General features: G+C 34.1%; 1 protein-coding gene across 1 annotated transcript; it reads right to left on the minus strand.

Moving 5' to 3' along the window:
* Nucleotides 1-282: 282 nt before the first annotated feature.
* Nucleotides 283-2,284, minus strand: LOC127441900 (PYD and CARD domain containing). The gene is made up of 2 exons (XM_051699500.1): nt 2,020-2,284; nt 283-533 (listed from the first exon to the last, which is right to left on the minus strand). Exons 1-2 carry the CDS (start codon nt 2,282-2,284, stop codon nt 283-285), a joined length of 516 nt encoding a protein of 171 aa, XP_051555460.1.
* Between the last annotated feature and the right edge of the window lie 16,774 nt (nt 2,285-19,058).

Here is a 19,058-nt window from a genome sequence, read left to right on the forward strand (position 1 = left end):
AGTACCTGCATGTAAAAACATCTGTTATTACACTAAAAATACCCTACCCCAACCTTGGTAACAACAAACATGTGAATCTCAGAATCTAAGTGAGAATTTCACAGAACACATACAGAATGTTCACAATAAGTGCATTTGATGAAATGTTTATTTTTTTTTTTTTTTTAAGTGAGTTCTTATTCGTTAAATTTATATAATTAATGTTGGACCATAATAATAGCAATAATAATAAGCCATAATGAATTAATTGTATTGATACAATAAAAGAGTAAATTGATTCTCTTATGCAGAATTTTCCAAATCATCTACAAGGTAGGGCTCATTTTTTAAAAGGCTTTGGTAAAGTTTCTCTTTCAGTGTAGGTGTTGTCAGGAAAGACAGAAGCTTTCTCATTTTCTTATGGGATGTTTCTGATTGTAAGATGATTGCATATTTCTCATCACCAATCAGAGCTTTCAGGTCATCTGCAATGGGCTCCACCAGAGAAACTCTGTTGATCAAGTCTGTTCTGTGCTTCTCCACAAACTCAGCACCTGCATGGAGATGAAAAGACACTGTAAACAACATTGGGCCAAAACCACACAAAAGCTGCCTGATTATGGGACATTTTACACTTAGGCACTTCATGCGGCTCCTAAAAAAATAAATAACATCAAGTTTATGGCACAAACTTTTGAAGGTAATTCTATCGCTCTCTTGAGTACGGATGTTTGTTACCACCACACTATGGACCATGCATGGTCAATGCATTGGCAACATGCTCAGGTCTGCATCCACATACTTGTGAAAAGTATGTTTCTTTATGGAAGTATATTCATGACAAATGATAAAAAAGCACGCTGAATAGCACTAATTTAAAAACAATGGACTACAATGCAGGTGAAACTTCAAAAATGTTACTAAATGAAGTTAAATGTGATGGCGCACAGACTGTGATAAAGGTTTATTTGGTGAGGATCTTTCCCTGTTGCTCTTGATTTTCATCAAAACCCAATTGCAACACGTAGCGGTGAAGCCTAGTAGCAGCAAGATTGTGCATTGGCACTCTACTGCTTTTCCTGCAAATGTGCAAGATTGAATTTCCAACTAAATTTAAATCTCTGAAATTTTAAAGGTGATTTTGAAAGAAAATTACACTTTATAACCTGTCTAATAATAAATATGAAAAAAAAAAAAAAAAAAATATCTTAGGAAGGTGAATGTTTATTTATTTTATTTTTTTTAATTATTATTATTTATTTTTTTAATGATGAAGTTTTGTGCAAAATCATTATATTAAAATATTCACAGCTTAAATAAACAACCATGTTGCAAATAAGCATTTCTTTTTTTTTTTTTTTTTTTTTTGTATCAAAGACATTTGTCATTAATATTCTTCCATAGTTACTGGCTTAAGTTTGTGAATGTGGCTTAAACAACCAGAATTATTTTTTTTTTTAAAACTTTGCCAAGTTCAATCTATTGTGTGTGATTAGATTGCAATCTCGAATGTGTCTTGTCTTGGTCTTTTCATGATCAGATAGCTTCCAGATCACTAAAGAAAAATAAATCAATAAAAAAAAAATGGATTAAGTGTCTAAGTGTGAATACCAATATTTTAGCCAGTGTTTTACCATGTTTGCATCTCTCGTTTCTGAGTTGAATAAATCTCATTAGTACATTTGGACTGCAAGGCCTCTCGTACACAGATGACCTGGGTGGATGAAAAAAAGGAGGAATGCTTTTTAATGGCAACATATTTTGACCATCAAGGCTCTGTATGAACATAATAAGGAAGGCATTAAAAGGTGATTCCTAATTCATATGATTATTCACTGAGGATATTAAAAGTTAAGAATATAGACTGACTAAAGTGCAGTAATTTTTGTCAGTGCACATCTAAGATAAAGTATATTTTATATCTACAGTAACTGCAAACCAATGTAATATAACATTTTAAACTCTACATATGATCAGTTGAAAGCTGCTGTATGTATGTGCCTAAAGACATTATGGAAATACCTATTATATCAAATATACCATTGACATGAAGCTTCTCCTGCAGTTGTTTTGCAAGATTGTTCTTTTTCATTTTTTCCAAGATGATCTGAGTGAATTGAGCAGCACCATCTGGATGATAATATTCAATCAAGCACTCCAAAACTTCACACCTTGATTTCTTCTCCAGTCGACTTTTAGCGATTTTGAAGTCTTTTACACCTTGAGTCAAATGCCATGTAAAAGTTTTCATCTCCTCAGATTCCAATTCGTCCAAGTGCCCAAGGAGAATTTTGTGTACATCCATGCTGGATCACCGCAAATGATGTTGTTTGATTATTTTGTCCTCCAACACATAAACGTAAAAACCAAGCTAGCATACTGATAATACATACACTCTTTAGAATTAAATGGGTTCTCACTCCCAAGGCGTCAAATACTGCCGCTTACTGCAAGAGCCCTGCGTGCCACTCTATAGACTCCAAAAGCACCTTCGAGTGTGTGTAATGTGTCACAGACATCAAGCGTATTGCTTTCAATGAGTATCCTTAATCAATAGTAAAAGTAATCAGTATGACTCAAGCATTATATTCCAAGTCTTCTGAAGTCATACGATCACTTTGTGTGATTAATTTTTTATTCACTCAAATCAAATTATTGATCAACTCCCAAAATCCAATATGGTGACTATGTCATTAACGTCATGTGAATAAACGCCATGAGGGTAAATAAATTATATATAATGACAGATTTTTTTCTTTATTCATTACTTTTATTATTCCTATAATTGTAAGATTTGAGATATTAATTAGCTGTAGCCTATACAGATGTTTTGTTTTTTGGTTCTTACTTTAGCTCAAACTGCATGCTAATGTTTAAAGCTACTTACTTTATCCAGCCAAGAGCAGTGAGTGTTTTTCTCTTGTTTAATTTATATTAACAGCATAAAAGTCAGTGATTTTTCTATTTACAATAATCAATAATCATAATCATAACACTAATAATAATCAAACACGTCCTTATGCCCAATTTCATATGAGTATGTTTTCTAAAAGCCTTTTTGTGTACAGTATGTTTAACATCAATGTTAGAGCAGCTTATAAATTATTAATTACAACATTATGAAGTTCAGTGTATGTTGTATTACATCATGATGGTACCACAGATGGCTGCCTCGGTGTGGAGCGCTCCTATTATTTTGTTGTTTTTGTTTGTTTGTCCTGTGTTTAGTAATCTTTTTCCAGTCAGTTTTACTAGAGACGAACTGCTGAACATTCGACAGCATATACCAGTCAATCTTTTCCCGGATTTAGAATATTCTGACGTTTTGTTTGACATTTTAGTCGGAGGCGTAGCTGTGTTGTTTAAACGTGCTATGAGACACAGGCGAGGGAGACGAGCCAGTGCGCTGGTCAAACTCCGACGGCGTGGCTTTCGAACAGCGCTGCCGAGCATTCATCTTGCGAATCTCCACTCTCTCCCTAACAAAACGGAAGAAATACATCTCCTCACCCACACAAACAAGGACATTTCAACCTCCACTGCCTTGTGCTTCACAGAAACCTGGCTGAGTGAACTGTAAGCCTTTCTACTCGCCACGGGAGTTTTCCTCATTTATTCTGGTGAGTGTGTATGTCGCACCAAACGCATGTTTGAATGCTGCGCTGCAACAGCTGACTGATCAAATCACAGACACATAACAACAATACCTGGACTCAGTTATTATTATTCTTGGGGATTTTAACAAAGCAAACCTCACACGTGAACAGCCCAAATAAAAACAGCACATTACATGCCCTACCAGAGACAGAAATATACTGGATCACTGCTACACAACAATAAAGGATGCATATCGCTCTGTTCCTAGAGCAGCTTTGGGACTCTCTGATCACTGTCTGGTTCATCTTCTTCCAACCTACAGACAGAAATTAAATCTGCTATGCCTGTAATAAGGACTGTAAAGAGATGGACCAACGAAGCAGAGCTGGAACTACAAGCCTGCTTTGACTGTACTGATTAGAGTGTTTTTGAAACTGCAGACACCAATCTGGACGAGCTCACAGATACTGTAACATCATATATCAGTTTCTGTGAGGATATGTGCATTCCTACTAGGACTTATTTAACATTTAACAATGACAAACTATGGTTTACAACAGAACTCAGGCAGCTTCATCAAGCCAAAGATATATCTCATATATATATATATATATATATGTGTGTGTGTGTGTGTATGTATGTGTGTGTGTATGTATGTGTGCGTGTATATATGTATATTTATGTATGTATTTATATATGTATATATTGTATATTGTGTATTATATATATACTTTTTTATTTTCAATATTTATCTATTTTTTATTCAATTTTAATTATTTTTTAAAAGTCTTGCTGCTGTTTTTGTATTGTTGTGTACTGGATGCTCCTGTCACCAAGACAAGTTCCTTGTATGTGTAAGCATACTTGGCAATAAAGCTCATTCTGATTAATGTAGGAACTGTGACTCATTTATCGATATTTCTTAATAAAAGTAAATGTTTATCACTTACTTTGTATATATATCCTTGGGTGCAGACATGTTTGTGTGAAATCACCTGCATCTCGAAGAAATCTGAGTTGAGATTTTCCCAGTTGGAATTCCAACTTCAAGTAGCATTACACTGCACTATTCCTAGTAGGAATTTGGAAAATCTGACTTTCCGAGTTGAACTGAACGCAGCATAAGTATGACAGAAATAAGTTACTGTTGTATAAAACAAATTATTAAAATAATTATAATAATAATTTAGTATAATATTATTATAATAAACTAAACTGGACAACAAAAATAATTCTTAATAATAACAATAAAAAATAATAACAACTGGGTCCCAAATATAAGTGAGTGAAGTTTTAGTTTTACACACCCTGTTCATTCACACACACAATAAATAATATAATAATTATAACAATCACAATAATAATAAATATATGTAGGTAAATATAGTTTGTTTCATTACTGTATTGGTACATACTGTATGAATTATATTTATTATAGTATAAATTAAATACCATTCTTCCTTGCTTTCATTTAGTGGAAAAACTGGAAAACATACATTCATTATCCTTAAGTATATTTTTATTTCACTAAACATTTTGAATGTACTATGATGGGCAAATAGCACAATATCAACATTTTACAGACACACATATATATATATATATATATATATATATATATATATATATATATATATATATATATAAAACAATATCATTTTTGGAGCCAACATCCAGCAAAATGGGGCCCCTGGTTGAACAGTTGCTTGGGGCCTCGGGAATCATAAACCCACCCCTGCACACACACACACCGAATTTCATTATCATATTTTCTCCAAAGTGAATTTCAGTTTTAAGAAAAGTGAACAATGTATTATACACATTTATAGATAATGAAGCAGAACTGACTCTATGCCTTAAAAGCATTTCTGACCAGTCCTATCTTAGCAACTGCTGCCATCCGCCATTTCTCTGACACGCGTTTGCTAGTTTCCAATGAGAGTCTGTGGGAGTGATGTGTGTTTTGAGTCATTTTACACAGAATTTTACAGAAATTATCCACAAAATGTAAAATAAATAAATAAATATTTTGTTGTTGTTGTTGTTGTTACTGGGTCACTTGAATTTGACAAGAGGTATATAGAGAGGATACATGCAGTGTTTTTATTTCTTTAAAAAAAAAAAAAAAAAAAAAAATCTCAAGAAGAGTTTGGATTAAACTGTGTCATTGCTCTTTCCCAAATAAACATGCATAACTTCAACAAGGATGCCTACATTTTCTCCAATGTATATTAAAGCTAATAATTTTTAAACTTATATTTACATTTTGATTCAGGTCTTAGTAAAGTTGATGGACAGTAAATTAAATGTTCACAGCATCATAGTGAGTGTGTAATGAGATGTTATCAGGTGTGTAATCGATATCAAATGACACTTTTCTCTTTTCAAGTGACTGTGATGATCGTTTGCTTCGATTCTGATTCACAGTCTCCACAGTTTTCAATCAAGTTAATGAGTAATTTAACAATTTCTTAAAAAAATATATATATATATAAAAAAAAATAATTCAGATAAATATGTTTTACGAAGTGACTCTTCTTTACAGCCCACGTAAGAATATTGTCAATTCCGAGAATATTTCGTCAAAAATCTTGCCTTTCATGGCAATCTCCCATTCATTCTTATGGGAAGTTCTGCAGAGCATGTCAGGGTGAGCAACAGTAGCCAAGGGGGTGGAGCTTAGCAAAGGGTCAATTGCAATGTTTTGAAATGCTGTGCTCAGACTGATTGATTTATCTATGCATTTACAGGTGTGTGCAAGGCAGTGTCCCCCCGAAGTTTCATCTTTGCCTGTTTGGGAGTTAAAGGAAAAAATATCATGTTAAATTAATTTCACAAAGCAAAATATTGATTAACTCATTAATACTGTATGTTAATTTAGAAATAATTATTTGTATAATTAAACAGAGTTTCATAGATATGCTAAAGACACTGATACTGTGCACTTGCTAAATTCTGACAACATTTTGTTAGTTTGTTCATTTTTGATGAATCTTTGAAGCCCCATTTATGGCATAGCTATTTACCAAATAAATAAACACATGGACTTCAAATATAAAATTTAGTTGAAATTATCATTAGGCTCATGATGCATTGACATTTTTCTTGCTCTTTTGAGTTGCATTTGTTGTATTTCGCTTCCAACTATCATCATTAATGATCCAGTTGAGTCATAAAAATTTTAAGTTAGGCTTAGATGTATGTATATATATATATATATATATATATATATATATATATATATATATATATATATATATATATATATATATATATATATATATATATATATATATATATATATATATATATATATATATATATATATATATATATATATATATTTATATATGGTAAATTGCACTGTCATATAGAATTATGTGTAACTGTACCACAGCCATAACAGAAACCATAGTGTCCTAACTTTCATTTTCAGAGAAATGAAATCAAACCTCACTGTTTCAAAACTAGTCACATCAGGAATGTAATGTGAAAAAACATTGCAATGTTTCTGCTGTCAGATTCTTTAAGTGTTTGGTGGTAAGTTAGCAAAGTTTTACATTGCAGCAGATCCAACAATCATTATAAAGTCTCCTTTTACAGGAAAAGAGGACTGCATCATAGGCTTGTGCATTTTTAAACCTGGTTCAGTGTGTGTAATGTACATCTGGGTGCAAGTATTTCAAACAAAACTGCCCTACCAAAAAAAAAAAAAATAATAAACAAATGGATTTGAAATATACATTTTAGATCAAATTATCATTAGCTTATGATGCATTGACATTTTTGTTGCTCTTTTGAGTTGACTTTGTGTTATTTTGTTTCCAACTATCATTTTAATATCGAGTTGTAGTTTTTGGATAGAATAATAATATATCTGCAACAGCTCTGGAAAAAAATAAGAGACCACTGCAAAATTATCAGTTTCTCTGGATTTACTATGTATAGGTATGTGTTTGATTAAAATGAAAATGTTTGTTTTATTCTATAATGTACTGTCAACATTTCTCCCAAATAAAAATATTGTCATTTAGAGCATTTATTTGCAGAAGATGCAGTGTTTTCAGACCTCAAATAATGCAAAGAAAACAGTCATCACCAATCCTCCACCAAATTTCACAGTGGGTGTGAGACACTGTGGCTTGAAGGCCTCTCCAGGTCTCTGTCTAACTATTAGATGACCAGGTGGAGGATTGGTGATGATCTGAGAGCAGATTCGTCTTTGTGAAGGACACATGAATCAAGCCACATACAAGGTTATCCTGGAAGAAAACTTGCTTCCTTCTGCTCTGACAATGTTCCCCAACTCTGAGGATTGATTTATCCAGCAGGACAATGCTCCATGTCACACTGCCAGCCCAATCAATGTGTGGATGGAGGACCACCGGATCAAGACCCTGTCATGGCCAGCCCAAACTCCAGACCTGAACACCACTGAAAACCTCTGGAATGTGATCAAGAGGAAGATGTATGGTCACAAGCCATCAAACAAAGCCAAGCTGCTTGAAATTTTGTGCCAGGAGTGGCATAAAGTCACCCAAAAGCAATGTGAAAGACTGGTAGAGAGCATGTCAAGGTGCAAGAAAGCTGTGATTGAAAATCAGGGTTATTCCACCAGATATTGATTTCTGAACTCTTCCTAAGTTAAAACATTAGTATTGTGTTTATAAATGAATATGAACTTGTTTTCTTTGCATTATTCAAGATCTGAAAACACTGCATCTTTTTTGTTATTTTGACCAGTTTTCATTTTCTGCACATAAATGCGCTAAATGACAATATTTTTATTTGGAATTTGGGAGAAATGTTGTCAGTACTAGCATTAACCCTAACCCTAACCCTAGAGACAATTTTTTTTTTTTTTTTTAATTTTACTCAAAAACATACCTATAAATCGTAAATCCAGAGAAACTGATAAGTTTGCAGTGGTCTTTTAATTTTTTCCCCAGAGCTGTATATGTATATATACACACATATATTCCATGTGGGTAAGTTATTCTTCCTTGCTAATGACCAGACATTTTTTAAACTTGTATTTATTTGTTTAGCTGTTTCTCTTACTGTAAGCTTAGGTTTAAATTATAAGGCATTTATCATTCAACTTCACTCAACTGTGCACTCAACTAACACATAAATAACTGGTGTAACCAGTTTATGACACAAAAGGGGGCACGGCTTTTCTTTTTCACTTTATGGCTATAAATGATTCTCTCTTCCTGTGACTGTGTTATAACATTTGATGCTCAACAGAGAGGTAAGACTATATTAATTTGACTTATGAAAGCACATTTGTTATTTAACAGCTGATGGTTTAATACAAATATAAGGGTTCCTTCTTTAACTGATAAATAGACTAAAATAATACTTTGCATTTGAAATGTAGAACCTTCACACCATTTGATTTCATAAATTCCTGCATGACTAAAAAATAAGCGGTTATTTAAAAAAAATAAGAAGAAGAAAAAAAACATGGAGAGACAGATTTTACCATAATGCTGAAAACAATAATAGGGGTGGGGGCATTAAAGAAAGAAAAAAAAAAAAACTTATCAGAAAAATTTCTTCTTCATCCATAAATGTTTGGTCCCTGGTCCACTAAATCTAAGTGGCAGCCTGTTGTTTCCTTTATGACAGTCACTCACAGCCAAGATGCATCATAGCAACCATCACAGTGACAGTTTATAACGAACACATTCATTCACACAAAACATTGAGCAATGTAATCTGTCACATGATATCTAAAAGGAATTTTACAATAGATTAATAATTTGTTACGTTTTCAATTTATATATGTCAAAATATTTGAAGATATCTTTAAAAATACATGTTAAGTCTACCTTTTGTTTTCTCAGATATGCTGGTGATTTGTTTTTAAGTTTTTTATTCTGATTATCTATGCATCGAGTAAATGCATTAAACCAAATTATATTCTATGATTAAGCCAATATGTCAGTTTCTAGAAACCTGAGTAAAGGCCTTTTCACACTAAAGTCAACGCGATGATGAGAGGCGAATCATCAACAAATGGTCCTTGCACATAGAAAGCGACGTGAATGACTGTGGTTATCACATTCATGCCTTTACAAAAAGTGGCGCTAATCAACAAGCTGTTTTACTCCGGTACGGTAGGTGGTGCAAAAGCACCTTTCAGCTGGCCTGCCTTCCACCTATGACAAATGAGAAGAAGTACTTTACAAGCAGAAAAAAAAAAAAAAAAAGAAATAGTCTCCGGTTACGCATGTAACCTCGGTTCCCTGAGATGAAGGGATCTAGACATTGCTATGGGGAAAGTACTTTCCTCTATGACCTAATTGAAAAACTTGTAAAATAACGGCATTTTTCTGATTGGCAATGATGTTTGAGCGCCACACCTTTAGGTGTGCATCAGGCATATATAAGCGGACGGTCAATTATCATTACTTCAGATTTTCTGACTGAGGTACAGAGGGCATTATTCTTTTCTCAAATCACTGAAGATCAAGTCATCTCAGGGAACATCTCGTTACGTACGTAACCTCATTTCCTTGAGACGAAGGGAACGAGACATGCGTGCTAACGCATATGGGGAGTTGTCATTCCACTCAACCTAGTTGAGACCTCTCCACAGTAACGTCAATATTATAATATTGGCTATGGTGTTTAAGCCCCGCCCTTTTAGGCGCAAAGCTGTCCACTATAAAAGCTGGTGGACAAACACCATTCTTTAGAATTTTCTGACTGAGAGATAAGCGTAATGCTCGCACCTCAGAGAACTCTGAGTCTTGTAGTGTGGCCAGCGTTCACAATGTCTCGTTCCCTTCATCTCAGGGAACCGAGGTTACGTACATAACCAAGACGTTTACTTACGACTCAGTACACTTGACATTGCGTGCTAACTCATATGGGGTACAGAAACCCATCACGCCGCACTACACGGCATAACCTTCCAGAGAGGAAACATGATGCTGCAGTCCCACAGGACAGCGACCAACATGAATATGCTGCAAGTGACCCTTATGTTGGGCCAGGAGGTGCACTCAGAATGAATATATGATCTATAGTCATATAGTATGAATGAACCCCTTCACGAACCCAGTCGGGTTTATGTAAATTGCATGGCCTGAATGCAGGTTGTTGTGTAAAATGATGGGGAGCCCGTCCTTAAAGGGAGGGGCATAAGTATACATTTGGCAAACGAAACAGCTAGTGCTCTAAATATAGAGGACTTGTGAAGAGGGATGTTTTACGTCTAGTTTGTAAAACCTTGCGAAAGTGTTTTGAGAAGACCAACCTGCTGCAAAACATATGTCTTGTAAAAACACCATTCATCCATGCCCAAGAGGGGGACACGCCTCTAGTTGAGTATGCTTTAACACCAAATGGGCAAATCTTACTCTGTGACTCGTAAGCCAGGGCAATCGCATCAACGATCCAGTGAGGAAATCTTTGCTTGGAGACATACATTCCTTTTGTGCATCCTCCATAGCACACAAAGAGCTGATCAGACAGTCTGAACTGGTGGGTGCACTCAATGTATGCGTGTAGCGCCCGCACAGGGCAAAATGAATGCAAGGATTGTTCCTCATCCAAATAAATGGAGGAGGGAAGAAGGCTTGAATATGAACACCCTGTGCTTTGAAGGGCGTGGTTAGAACATTCTGGGTTTGACAGTGGCTTTTGAAAGACCAGGGCCAAACTCCAGACATGAATTGTCAATTGATAGTGCATGTAAGTCCCCGACCCATTTTACTAAAGACAGAGCCTGCAGGAATGCAGTCTTATTAGAGAGCATGCACAAATCAACAGCGTCCAATGGCTCGAAGGGGGGCCCTGCGAGTGCTTTTAGGACCAAAGTTAGGTCCCAAGCTGGGACTGTATCTGGCTGAGGTGGATTTAATCGTCTTGCTCCTCTAAAGAACTTTATGACTAAATCATGTTTGCATATAATGGCACCGGCTTCAGGTGCGTGATACACAGATATAGTTACCACATAAACTTTGAGCATTGATGGTGTGAGTATAATCGCTCTTGAAAAAATTTGAGAATTTTATGTATTGGGCAGTTTACTGGGTCTTTGCCATGTGAAAGACACCAATTAGTGAACACATTCCATTTTAGCGCATAGGGGTGTCTCATGGACGGAACAGTTGCCTTGCTCCTCTGAGGAATTTTATGATCAGATCATGTCTGTCAATAGAGGAGCCTGCCTCCGTGGCATGAAATACCAAAATAGTCGCTACATTAACCTTAAGCGTTGACAGGATAAGACCAGCATCTAATCGCAACTGAGTCTTCGCTATAATAAGTCAACCCAGAAGTGTCTATGATATTCTGTTGCAGAGATATATGTTTGTTACTTGGATGCTAGGGTAACCCCATCTGATTGCTAGGCAGTTACTAGGGTGATACTTATCAAGGCTACTTCCCATCCTGAGTGAAATAAGTCAACCCGGAAGTCTCTATTATTTTCTGGTGCAGAGATATATGATTTGTTACTTGGTTGCTAGGGTAACCCCATCTGGCTGCTAGGCAGTTACAAAGGTTATAATTAACATGGCTCCTTGGCAACCTGAGTGAAATAAGTCAACCCGGAAGTCTCTATGATGTTCTGGTGCAGAGATATGTGATTTGTTACTTGGTTGCTAGGGTAACCCCATGTGGATACTAGGCAGTTACCAGAGTGATACATAATGAGGCTCCTTGCTGTCCTGAGTGAAATAAGTCAACACGGAAGTCTCTATGATTATCTGGTGCAGAGATATGTGATTTGTTACTTGGTTGCTTGGGTAACCCCATCTGGCTGCTAGGCAGTTACCAGAGTGATACTTAATGAGGCTCCTTGCTATCCTGAGTGAAATAAATCAACCCGGAAGTCTCTATGATTTTCTGGTGCAGAGATATGATTTTTGTTACTTGGTTGCTAGGGTAACCCTATGTGGTTGCTAGGCAGTTACCAAAGTGATACTTAACATGGCTTCTTGCTATCCTGAGTGAAATAAGTCAACCAGGAAATCTCTATGATGTTCTGTTGCAGAGATATGTGATTTGTTACTTGGTTGATAGGGTAACCCCATCTGGTTGCTAGGCAGTTACCAGGGTGATACTTATCAAGGCTACTTCCCATCCTGAGTGAAATAAGTCAACCCGGAAGTCTCTACAATATTCTGGTGTAGACATATGTGCATTTTTACATGGTTGCTAGGGTAACCCCATATGGTTGCTAGGTAGTTTCCAAGGTGATTTTTAGCAAGGCTACTTGCCATCCTGGGTGAAATAAGTCAATCCAGAAGTCTCTATGATTTTCTGGTGCAGAGATATGTGATTTGGTACTTGGTTGCTAGGGTAACCCCATCTGGTTGTTAGGCAGTTACCAGAGTGATACTTAATGAGGCTCCTTGCTATCCTGAGTGAAATAAGTCAACATGGAAGTCTCTATGATTTTCTGGTGCAGAGATATGTGATTTGTTACTTGGTTGCTAGGGTAACCCCAACTGGTTGCTAGGCAGTTACCAAGGTGATACTTAACATGGCTCCTTGCTATCCTGAGTGAAATAAGTCAACCCGGAAGTCTTTATGATGTCCTGGTGCAGAGATATGTTATTTGTTACTTGGTTGCTAGGGTAACCCCATATGGTTGCTAGGCAGTTACCAGAGTGATACTTAATGAGGCTCCTTGCTCTCCTAAGTGAAATAAGTCAACATTTAAGTGTCTACGATATTCTGGTGCAGAGATATATTTTTTTGTTATTTGGTTGCTAGGGTAACCCCATCTGGTTGCTAGGCAGTTACCAGAGTGATACTTAATGAGGCTCCTTGCTATCCTGAGTGAACTAAGTGAACCCGGAAGTCTCTATGATTTTCTGGTACAGAGATATGTGATTTGTTACTTGGTTGCTAGGGTAACGCCTTCTGGTTGCTAGGCAGTTACCAAGGTGATACTTAACATGGCTCATTGGCATCCTGAGTGAAATAAGCCAACCCGGAAGTCTCTACGATGTTATGTTGCAGAGATATATGATTTGTTAATTGGTTGCTAGGGTAACCCCATGTGGATGCTAGGCAGTTACCAGAGTGAAACTTAATGAGGCTCCTTGCTCTCCTAAGTGAAATAAGTCAACCCGGAAATGTCTACGATATTCTGGTGCAGAGATATGTGTTTGTTACTTGGTTGCAAGGGTAACCCCATCTGGTTGCTAGGCAGTTACCAGAGTGATACTTAATGAGGCTCCTTGCTCTCCTAAGTGAAATAAGTCAACACAGAAGTCTCTATGACATTCTGATCATGAGTTACCCTTTTTAGTGATTTTGAATGGAAGTCAATGGTGTTTGGTTGCTAGGGTGCTCTAAATAGTTGCTAGGGCGTATCTAAGTAGTTTCCATGATGATATTTGAAGACTGATTGCTCACTCAATTCAAACAAGCCAACTCTCATGTCTGTAGGACATTCTGATCAGGAGATATCCATCTAAGCCATTTTGAATGGCAGTCAATGGGTTTTGGTTGCTAGGGTGCACTAAATGACAGACAGACAGATAGACAGATAGATAGATATGACAGAGAGAGGGATGAAAATTGATAAATAGAAAGAAACAGATATAGACAGATAGAAATATTGTATTAATATGGCAATACTGTAAAAACAGTCATTTAAATAAAGTTTGATTGAATTTGATAGAAATAAAGATTCAACAGAGTGGCCCTCAGCATATTAAGAGACAGATAGAAATAGAGATTTGATAGAAGAGCAGCCTAAAGCATGTTAAAGCCTTCTGTTGGTGGCTCAGATTTAAATTTTGACAGTTGGAATAGTCTTTGATAGTCGTGGCTCATCTGAACATTCCATTAATGTAAGTGAATGGTATTTTTCCGATGTTTGATCGTCCGCTGTGGGAAAATTGTAAGAAAAGTTAGAAAAGATATAGCACACTATTCGAGATTAGTCTGAAGGTCTGTGCCGAGTTTGGTGCATGTACCTTAAAAGCTCTAGGAGGAGTAAGATTTAGAAATTTTAGTCTCAGAAGAATAAAATATAACTAGATTGAAAAGTTTGTGGACAAACTTTAGGTTGTCTTGAGAAAGCCTAGCCTGAAAGTTTGAAGTAGTTTTAAAAGTTCAAAGTTTAAAGATTATAAGACCATTCAGTCTATCAGATAGATAGATAGATAGATAGATAGATAGATAGATAGATAGATAGATAGATAGATAGATAGATAGATAGATCGATCGATCATTTGGTTGCTAGGCAGTTACCAAGGTGATACTCAAAAGGCTCCTTGCTACCCTGAGTCCAATGAAAGCAACCCGAAGTCTCTATGATGTTGCTTTCTCAAGCCAACCTAATAACAACTATAATAATAATAATAATAATAATAATAATAATAAGTTTAAATAGAATTTCAGTAGGTTGGCTTTCTCAAGCCAACCTAATAATAATAATAATAATAATAATAATAATAATAATAATAATAAGTTTAAATAGAATTTCAGTAGTTTGGCTTTCTCAAGCCAACCTAATAATAATAATAATAATAATAATAATAATAATAATAATAAGTTTAAATAGAATTTCAGTAGGTTGGCTTTCTCAAGCCAACCTAATAATAATAATAATAATAATAAGTTTAAATAGAATTTCAGTAGTTTGGCTTTCTCAAGCCAACCTAATAATAATAATAATAATAATAATAATAATAAGTTTAAATAGAATTTCAGTAGTTTGGCTTTCTCAAGCCAACCTAATAATAATAATAATAATAATAATAATAATAATAATAATAAGTTTAAATAGAATTTCAGTAGTTTGGCTTTCTCAAGCCAACCTAATAACAACTATAATAATAATAATAATAACAATAATAATAATAATAATAATAATAATAAGTTTAAATAGAATTTCAGTAGGTTGGCTTTCTCAAGCCAACCTAATAACAACAACAATAATAATAATAATAATAATAATAATAATAATAATAATAAGTTTAAATAGAATTTCAGTAGGTTGGCTTTCTCAAGCCAACCTAATAACAACAACAATAATAATAATAATAATAATAATAATAATAATAATAAGTTTAAATAGAATTTCAGTAGTTTGGCTTTCTCAAGCCAACCTAATAATAATAATAATAATAATAATAATAATAATAATAATAATAAGTTTAAATATAATTTCAGTAGTTTGGCTTTCTCAAGCCAAACTAATAATAATAATAATAATAATAATAATAATAATGATAATAATAATAATAATAATAATAATAAGTTTAAATAGAATTTCAGTAGTTTGGCTTACTCAAGCCAACCTAATAATAATAATAATAATAATAATAATAATAATAATAATAAGTTTAAATAGAATTTCAGTAGTTTGGCTTTCTCAAGCCAACCTAATAATAATAATAATAATAATAAGTTCAAATAGAATTTCAGTAGGTTGGCTTTCTCAAGCCAACCTAATAATAATAATAATAATAATAATAATAATAATAATAAGTTTAAATAGAATTTCAGTAGGTTGGCTTTCTCAAGCCAAACTAATAATAATAATAATAATAATAATAATAGTAATAATAATAATAATAAGTTTAAATAGAATTTCAGTAGGTTGGCTTTCTCAAGCCAAACTAATAATAATAATAATAATAATAATAATAATAATAATAATAATAATAATAATAATAATGATAATAATAATAATAATAATAAGTTTAAATAGAATTTCAGTAGTTTGGCTTACTCAAGCCAACCTAATAATAATAATAATAATAATAATAATAATAATAATAATAATAATAATAAGTTTAAATAGAATTTCAGTAGTTTGGCTTACTCAAGCCAACCTAATAATAATAATAATAATAATAATAATAATAATAAGTTTAAATATAATTTCAGTAGTTTGGCTTTCTCAAGCCAACCTAATAATAATAATAATAATAATAATAATAATAATAATAATAATAAGTACGTGAGATTACAATAGTGATGCTTTGCTCCTCAAGCACCACTAATAATAATAATAATAATAATAATAATAATAATAATAATAATAATAATAATAAGTACGTGAGATTACAATAGTGATGCTTTGCTCCGCAAGCACCACTAACTAACATGTCTGTTGAGCAAAGAAACGGCAATGGCCAATCAGAGTCGCTTAGATTAGTCCTCCGTCCTATCTGTAATGACAACTGATACAATGCACAAGTTTAAAACCGTCTGAATGCCCAGATGCTTGCTTTATGTTCCACCTCAAATTAATACTGAAAAAACATCACCTGACACTCGAAAAGAAGTTGTAGAACAAGAGCGAAAAGCACTTTGGAATTATTTTGGATTCATTGCATATTGCACCGCTCGCTTTGAACGTAGATGTTAAATACACTGCAAATGAGCAACACAACAAAACTAAAACACTCACGTTATAATCAAGGCATACACGCGGTGTAAATAACTGATTTATTATGCTGATTAGACAGCTTTGTTCAGAACATTTGTGTGGAGCGTCGTTGAGATGCAGGTCTAAAACCTGCAGTGAGTAACAGCAGTCATTGTAATGGGAGAGTTTGTCGCGTTGCTCGATTTCTGTGTACAGTTGATTAAAAATGTAATAACAGTTTTGTTTTGTCATGGTAATAAGTAGGTCAATGTGAATTTGATTTGTACAAAATAGCAATAAATTAATTCAGCTTAACTGTTCTAAGTTTGTTTGGGAGGTGTAGCCAACATAAAGAATATGGCATGAATAGCATATTTCAGGAATCACCATCATTGTTATCACTCTAATCTGCTCTAATAAGACCCATTTGCCACACAGCTGGTATTAGTAGATTTAACATTTTCACGAATCACACAAACTCCGATCGCAAATGACCAAAGTGCAACCACTGAGGCCAAAAATGATCTAACATGAACAAGATCACCATTGAAGATCTAACGGGATCAATGGGACCCTGTCTCGCCACCAAAGGGCTTACTGAACGCAGTAAGTAACTTGGTCGATTTAAATCGGCTGTTAATAAGTTTGAATATTAAATATGTCATATTATTTACTGTACGTGGACTAATAATTTAAGCATTAATTTAGCAATAATTTAATTTATTCTATACCATAGATATCCATTTAAAATAATTTGTATTTGCCTTACCTTAACAAACATTATTATAATATAAAATACAATACAATATAATGCTTAAAATATGTTTAAATGAAACTGAAGCGCAGCTCATATCCACCACTGAAATCTGCTACTCTGAATAACCACATGGTTGCTTTCTTTGTGACGTCACGGTAATTTAATATTTTAATCGACATTAATAATCGCGATTACAATATCAAGGGCAATAATCGACAATTATGATTTTTGCTATAATCGTGCAGCCCTAATGACCAGTATTAATCGGAATTCTGATTCATGTAAACACTTTATTCATAATTTTCATTTATACATTATCTATACAATTCCATATGAAAGCACTTCTGGGTGCCACGTGGTTAAGGCAATGAAAAGTATAGCTATTGAAGAAACTGTGTTGGATTGGAGAAACATTTTTTTATTTTTTTTTTTAATATAAAAATAGGAAAAAGAGAGTACCTTTTGTACTTCAGAAGAGAATAGCAAGAAACATACGTGCCTGTTTATTTAGAACATGCTGATTACTTTGTATATATAAATATTCCAGTACGAAACAAGGAGGTTGTGTGTGTAAATAAAGGAATGTTAAATGAAAGTGCAAAATATTTTGTTTATTTGTTTTTTGTCATAAAAGTCTTAAAATGATTAACTGTTTTTTTTTTTTTTTTTTACATTATCTTCAAACTAAACATTTTTTTTTTTTTTTTTTTTTTGGTTGAAAAAAAAAATATTTAGAAAAAGTCTTCATTTGTGTGGAAACACCATATACATTCTGTCAAGGTTTTATGTCAAAGTACCTGCTAAATGGAATATTACACAATTCCAACAAAAGCTGGTGCTCAGATTCCACTCAAGACTCAAGTAAGAGATGTTCTCTCAAGTCTTGATGTTGTTTGGACAAATATGTATGAAAATGAGAGAATTGATATTCAGTTTGCCATGGACAAGGAAGCAGAATTCTACAGAGGAGCTACACCCCAATGGCTGAACTTCTACTTGGCAGAAAGGGAGAACACACCTTTTGTTAAGAGGGACAAATACACAGAGATACAAGGTCTAATAGAGCAAAAAAGAAAGAAAGATTGGAGCATTTCCACCATTGATCTGTTTCACGAGCCAGGCAGTGGAGGAACTACACTTGCAATGCAGGTTTTGTGGGACTTAAGGAAAAAGCTCAGATATGCACGCTTGAACAATTCAACAACAGATCCAAAAGCAATCGCACAGCAAATACTAAACCTTTTCAATGCAGGTGAGGTGCAAAACCAGAATACAGTCTTGCTACTTTTGGATTACAAGGAGATGGACACAAATGAGGACAAGCCATTTAAATCTGTCTTGGAACACAACCTGATTTCTGAGATAAAA

Source organism: Myxocyprinus asiaticus, chromosome 1 (assembly GCF_019703515.2).
Source record: "Myxocyprinus asiaticus isolate MX2 ecotype Aquarium Trade chromosome 1, UBuf_Myxa_2, whole genome shotgun sequence".
Taxonomy (NCBI): domain Eukaryota; kingdom Metazoa; phylum Chordata; class Actinopteri; order Cypriniformes; family Catostomidae; genus Myxocyprinus; species Myxocyprinus asiaticus.

Coding starts and splice junctions, on each gene's coding strand:
- LOC127441900 (XM_051699500.1), bottom strand. CDS start 2,284: ATGGATGTACACAAAATTCTCCTTGGGCACTTGGACGAATTGGAATCT. Junction 534..2,019: donor GGAGAAGCTTCATGTCAATG/GTATATTTGATA, acceptor ATCTCCATGCAG/GTGCTGAGTTTGTGGAGAAG.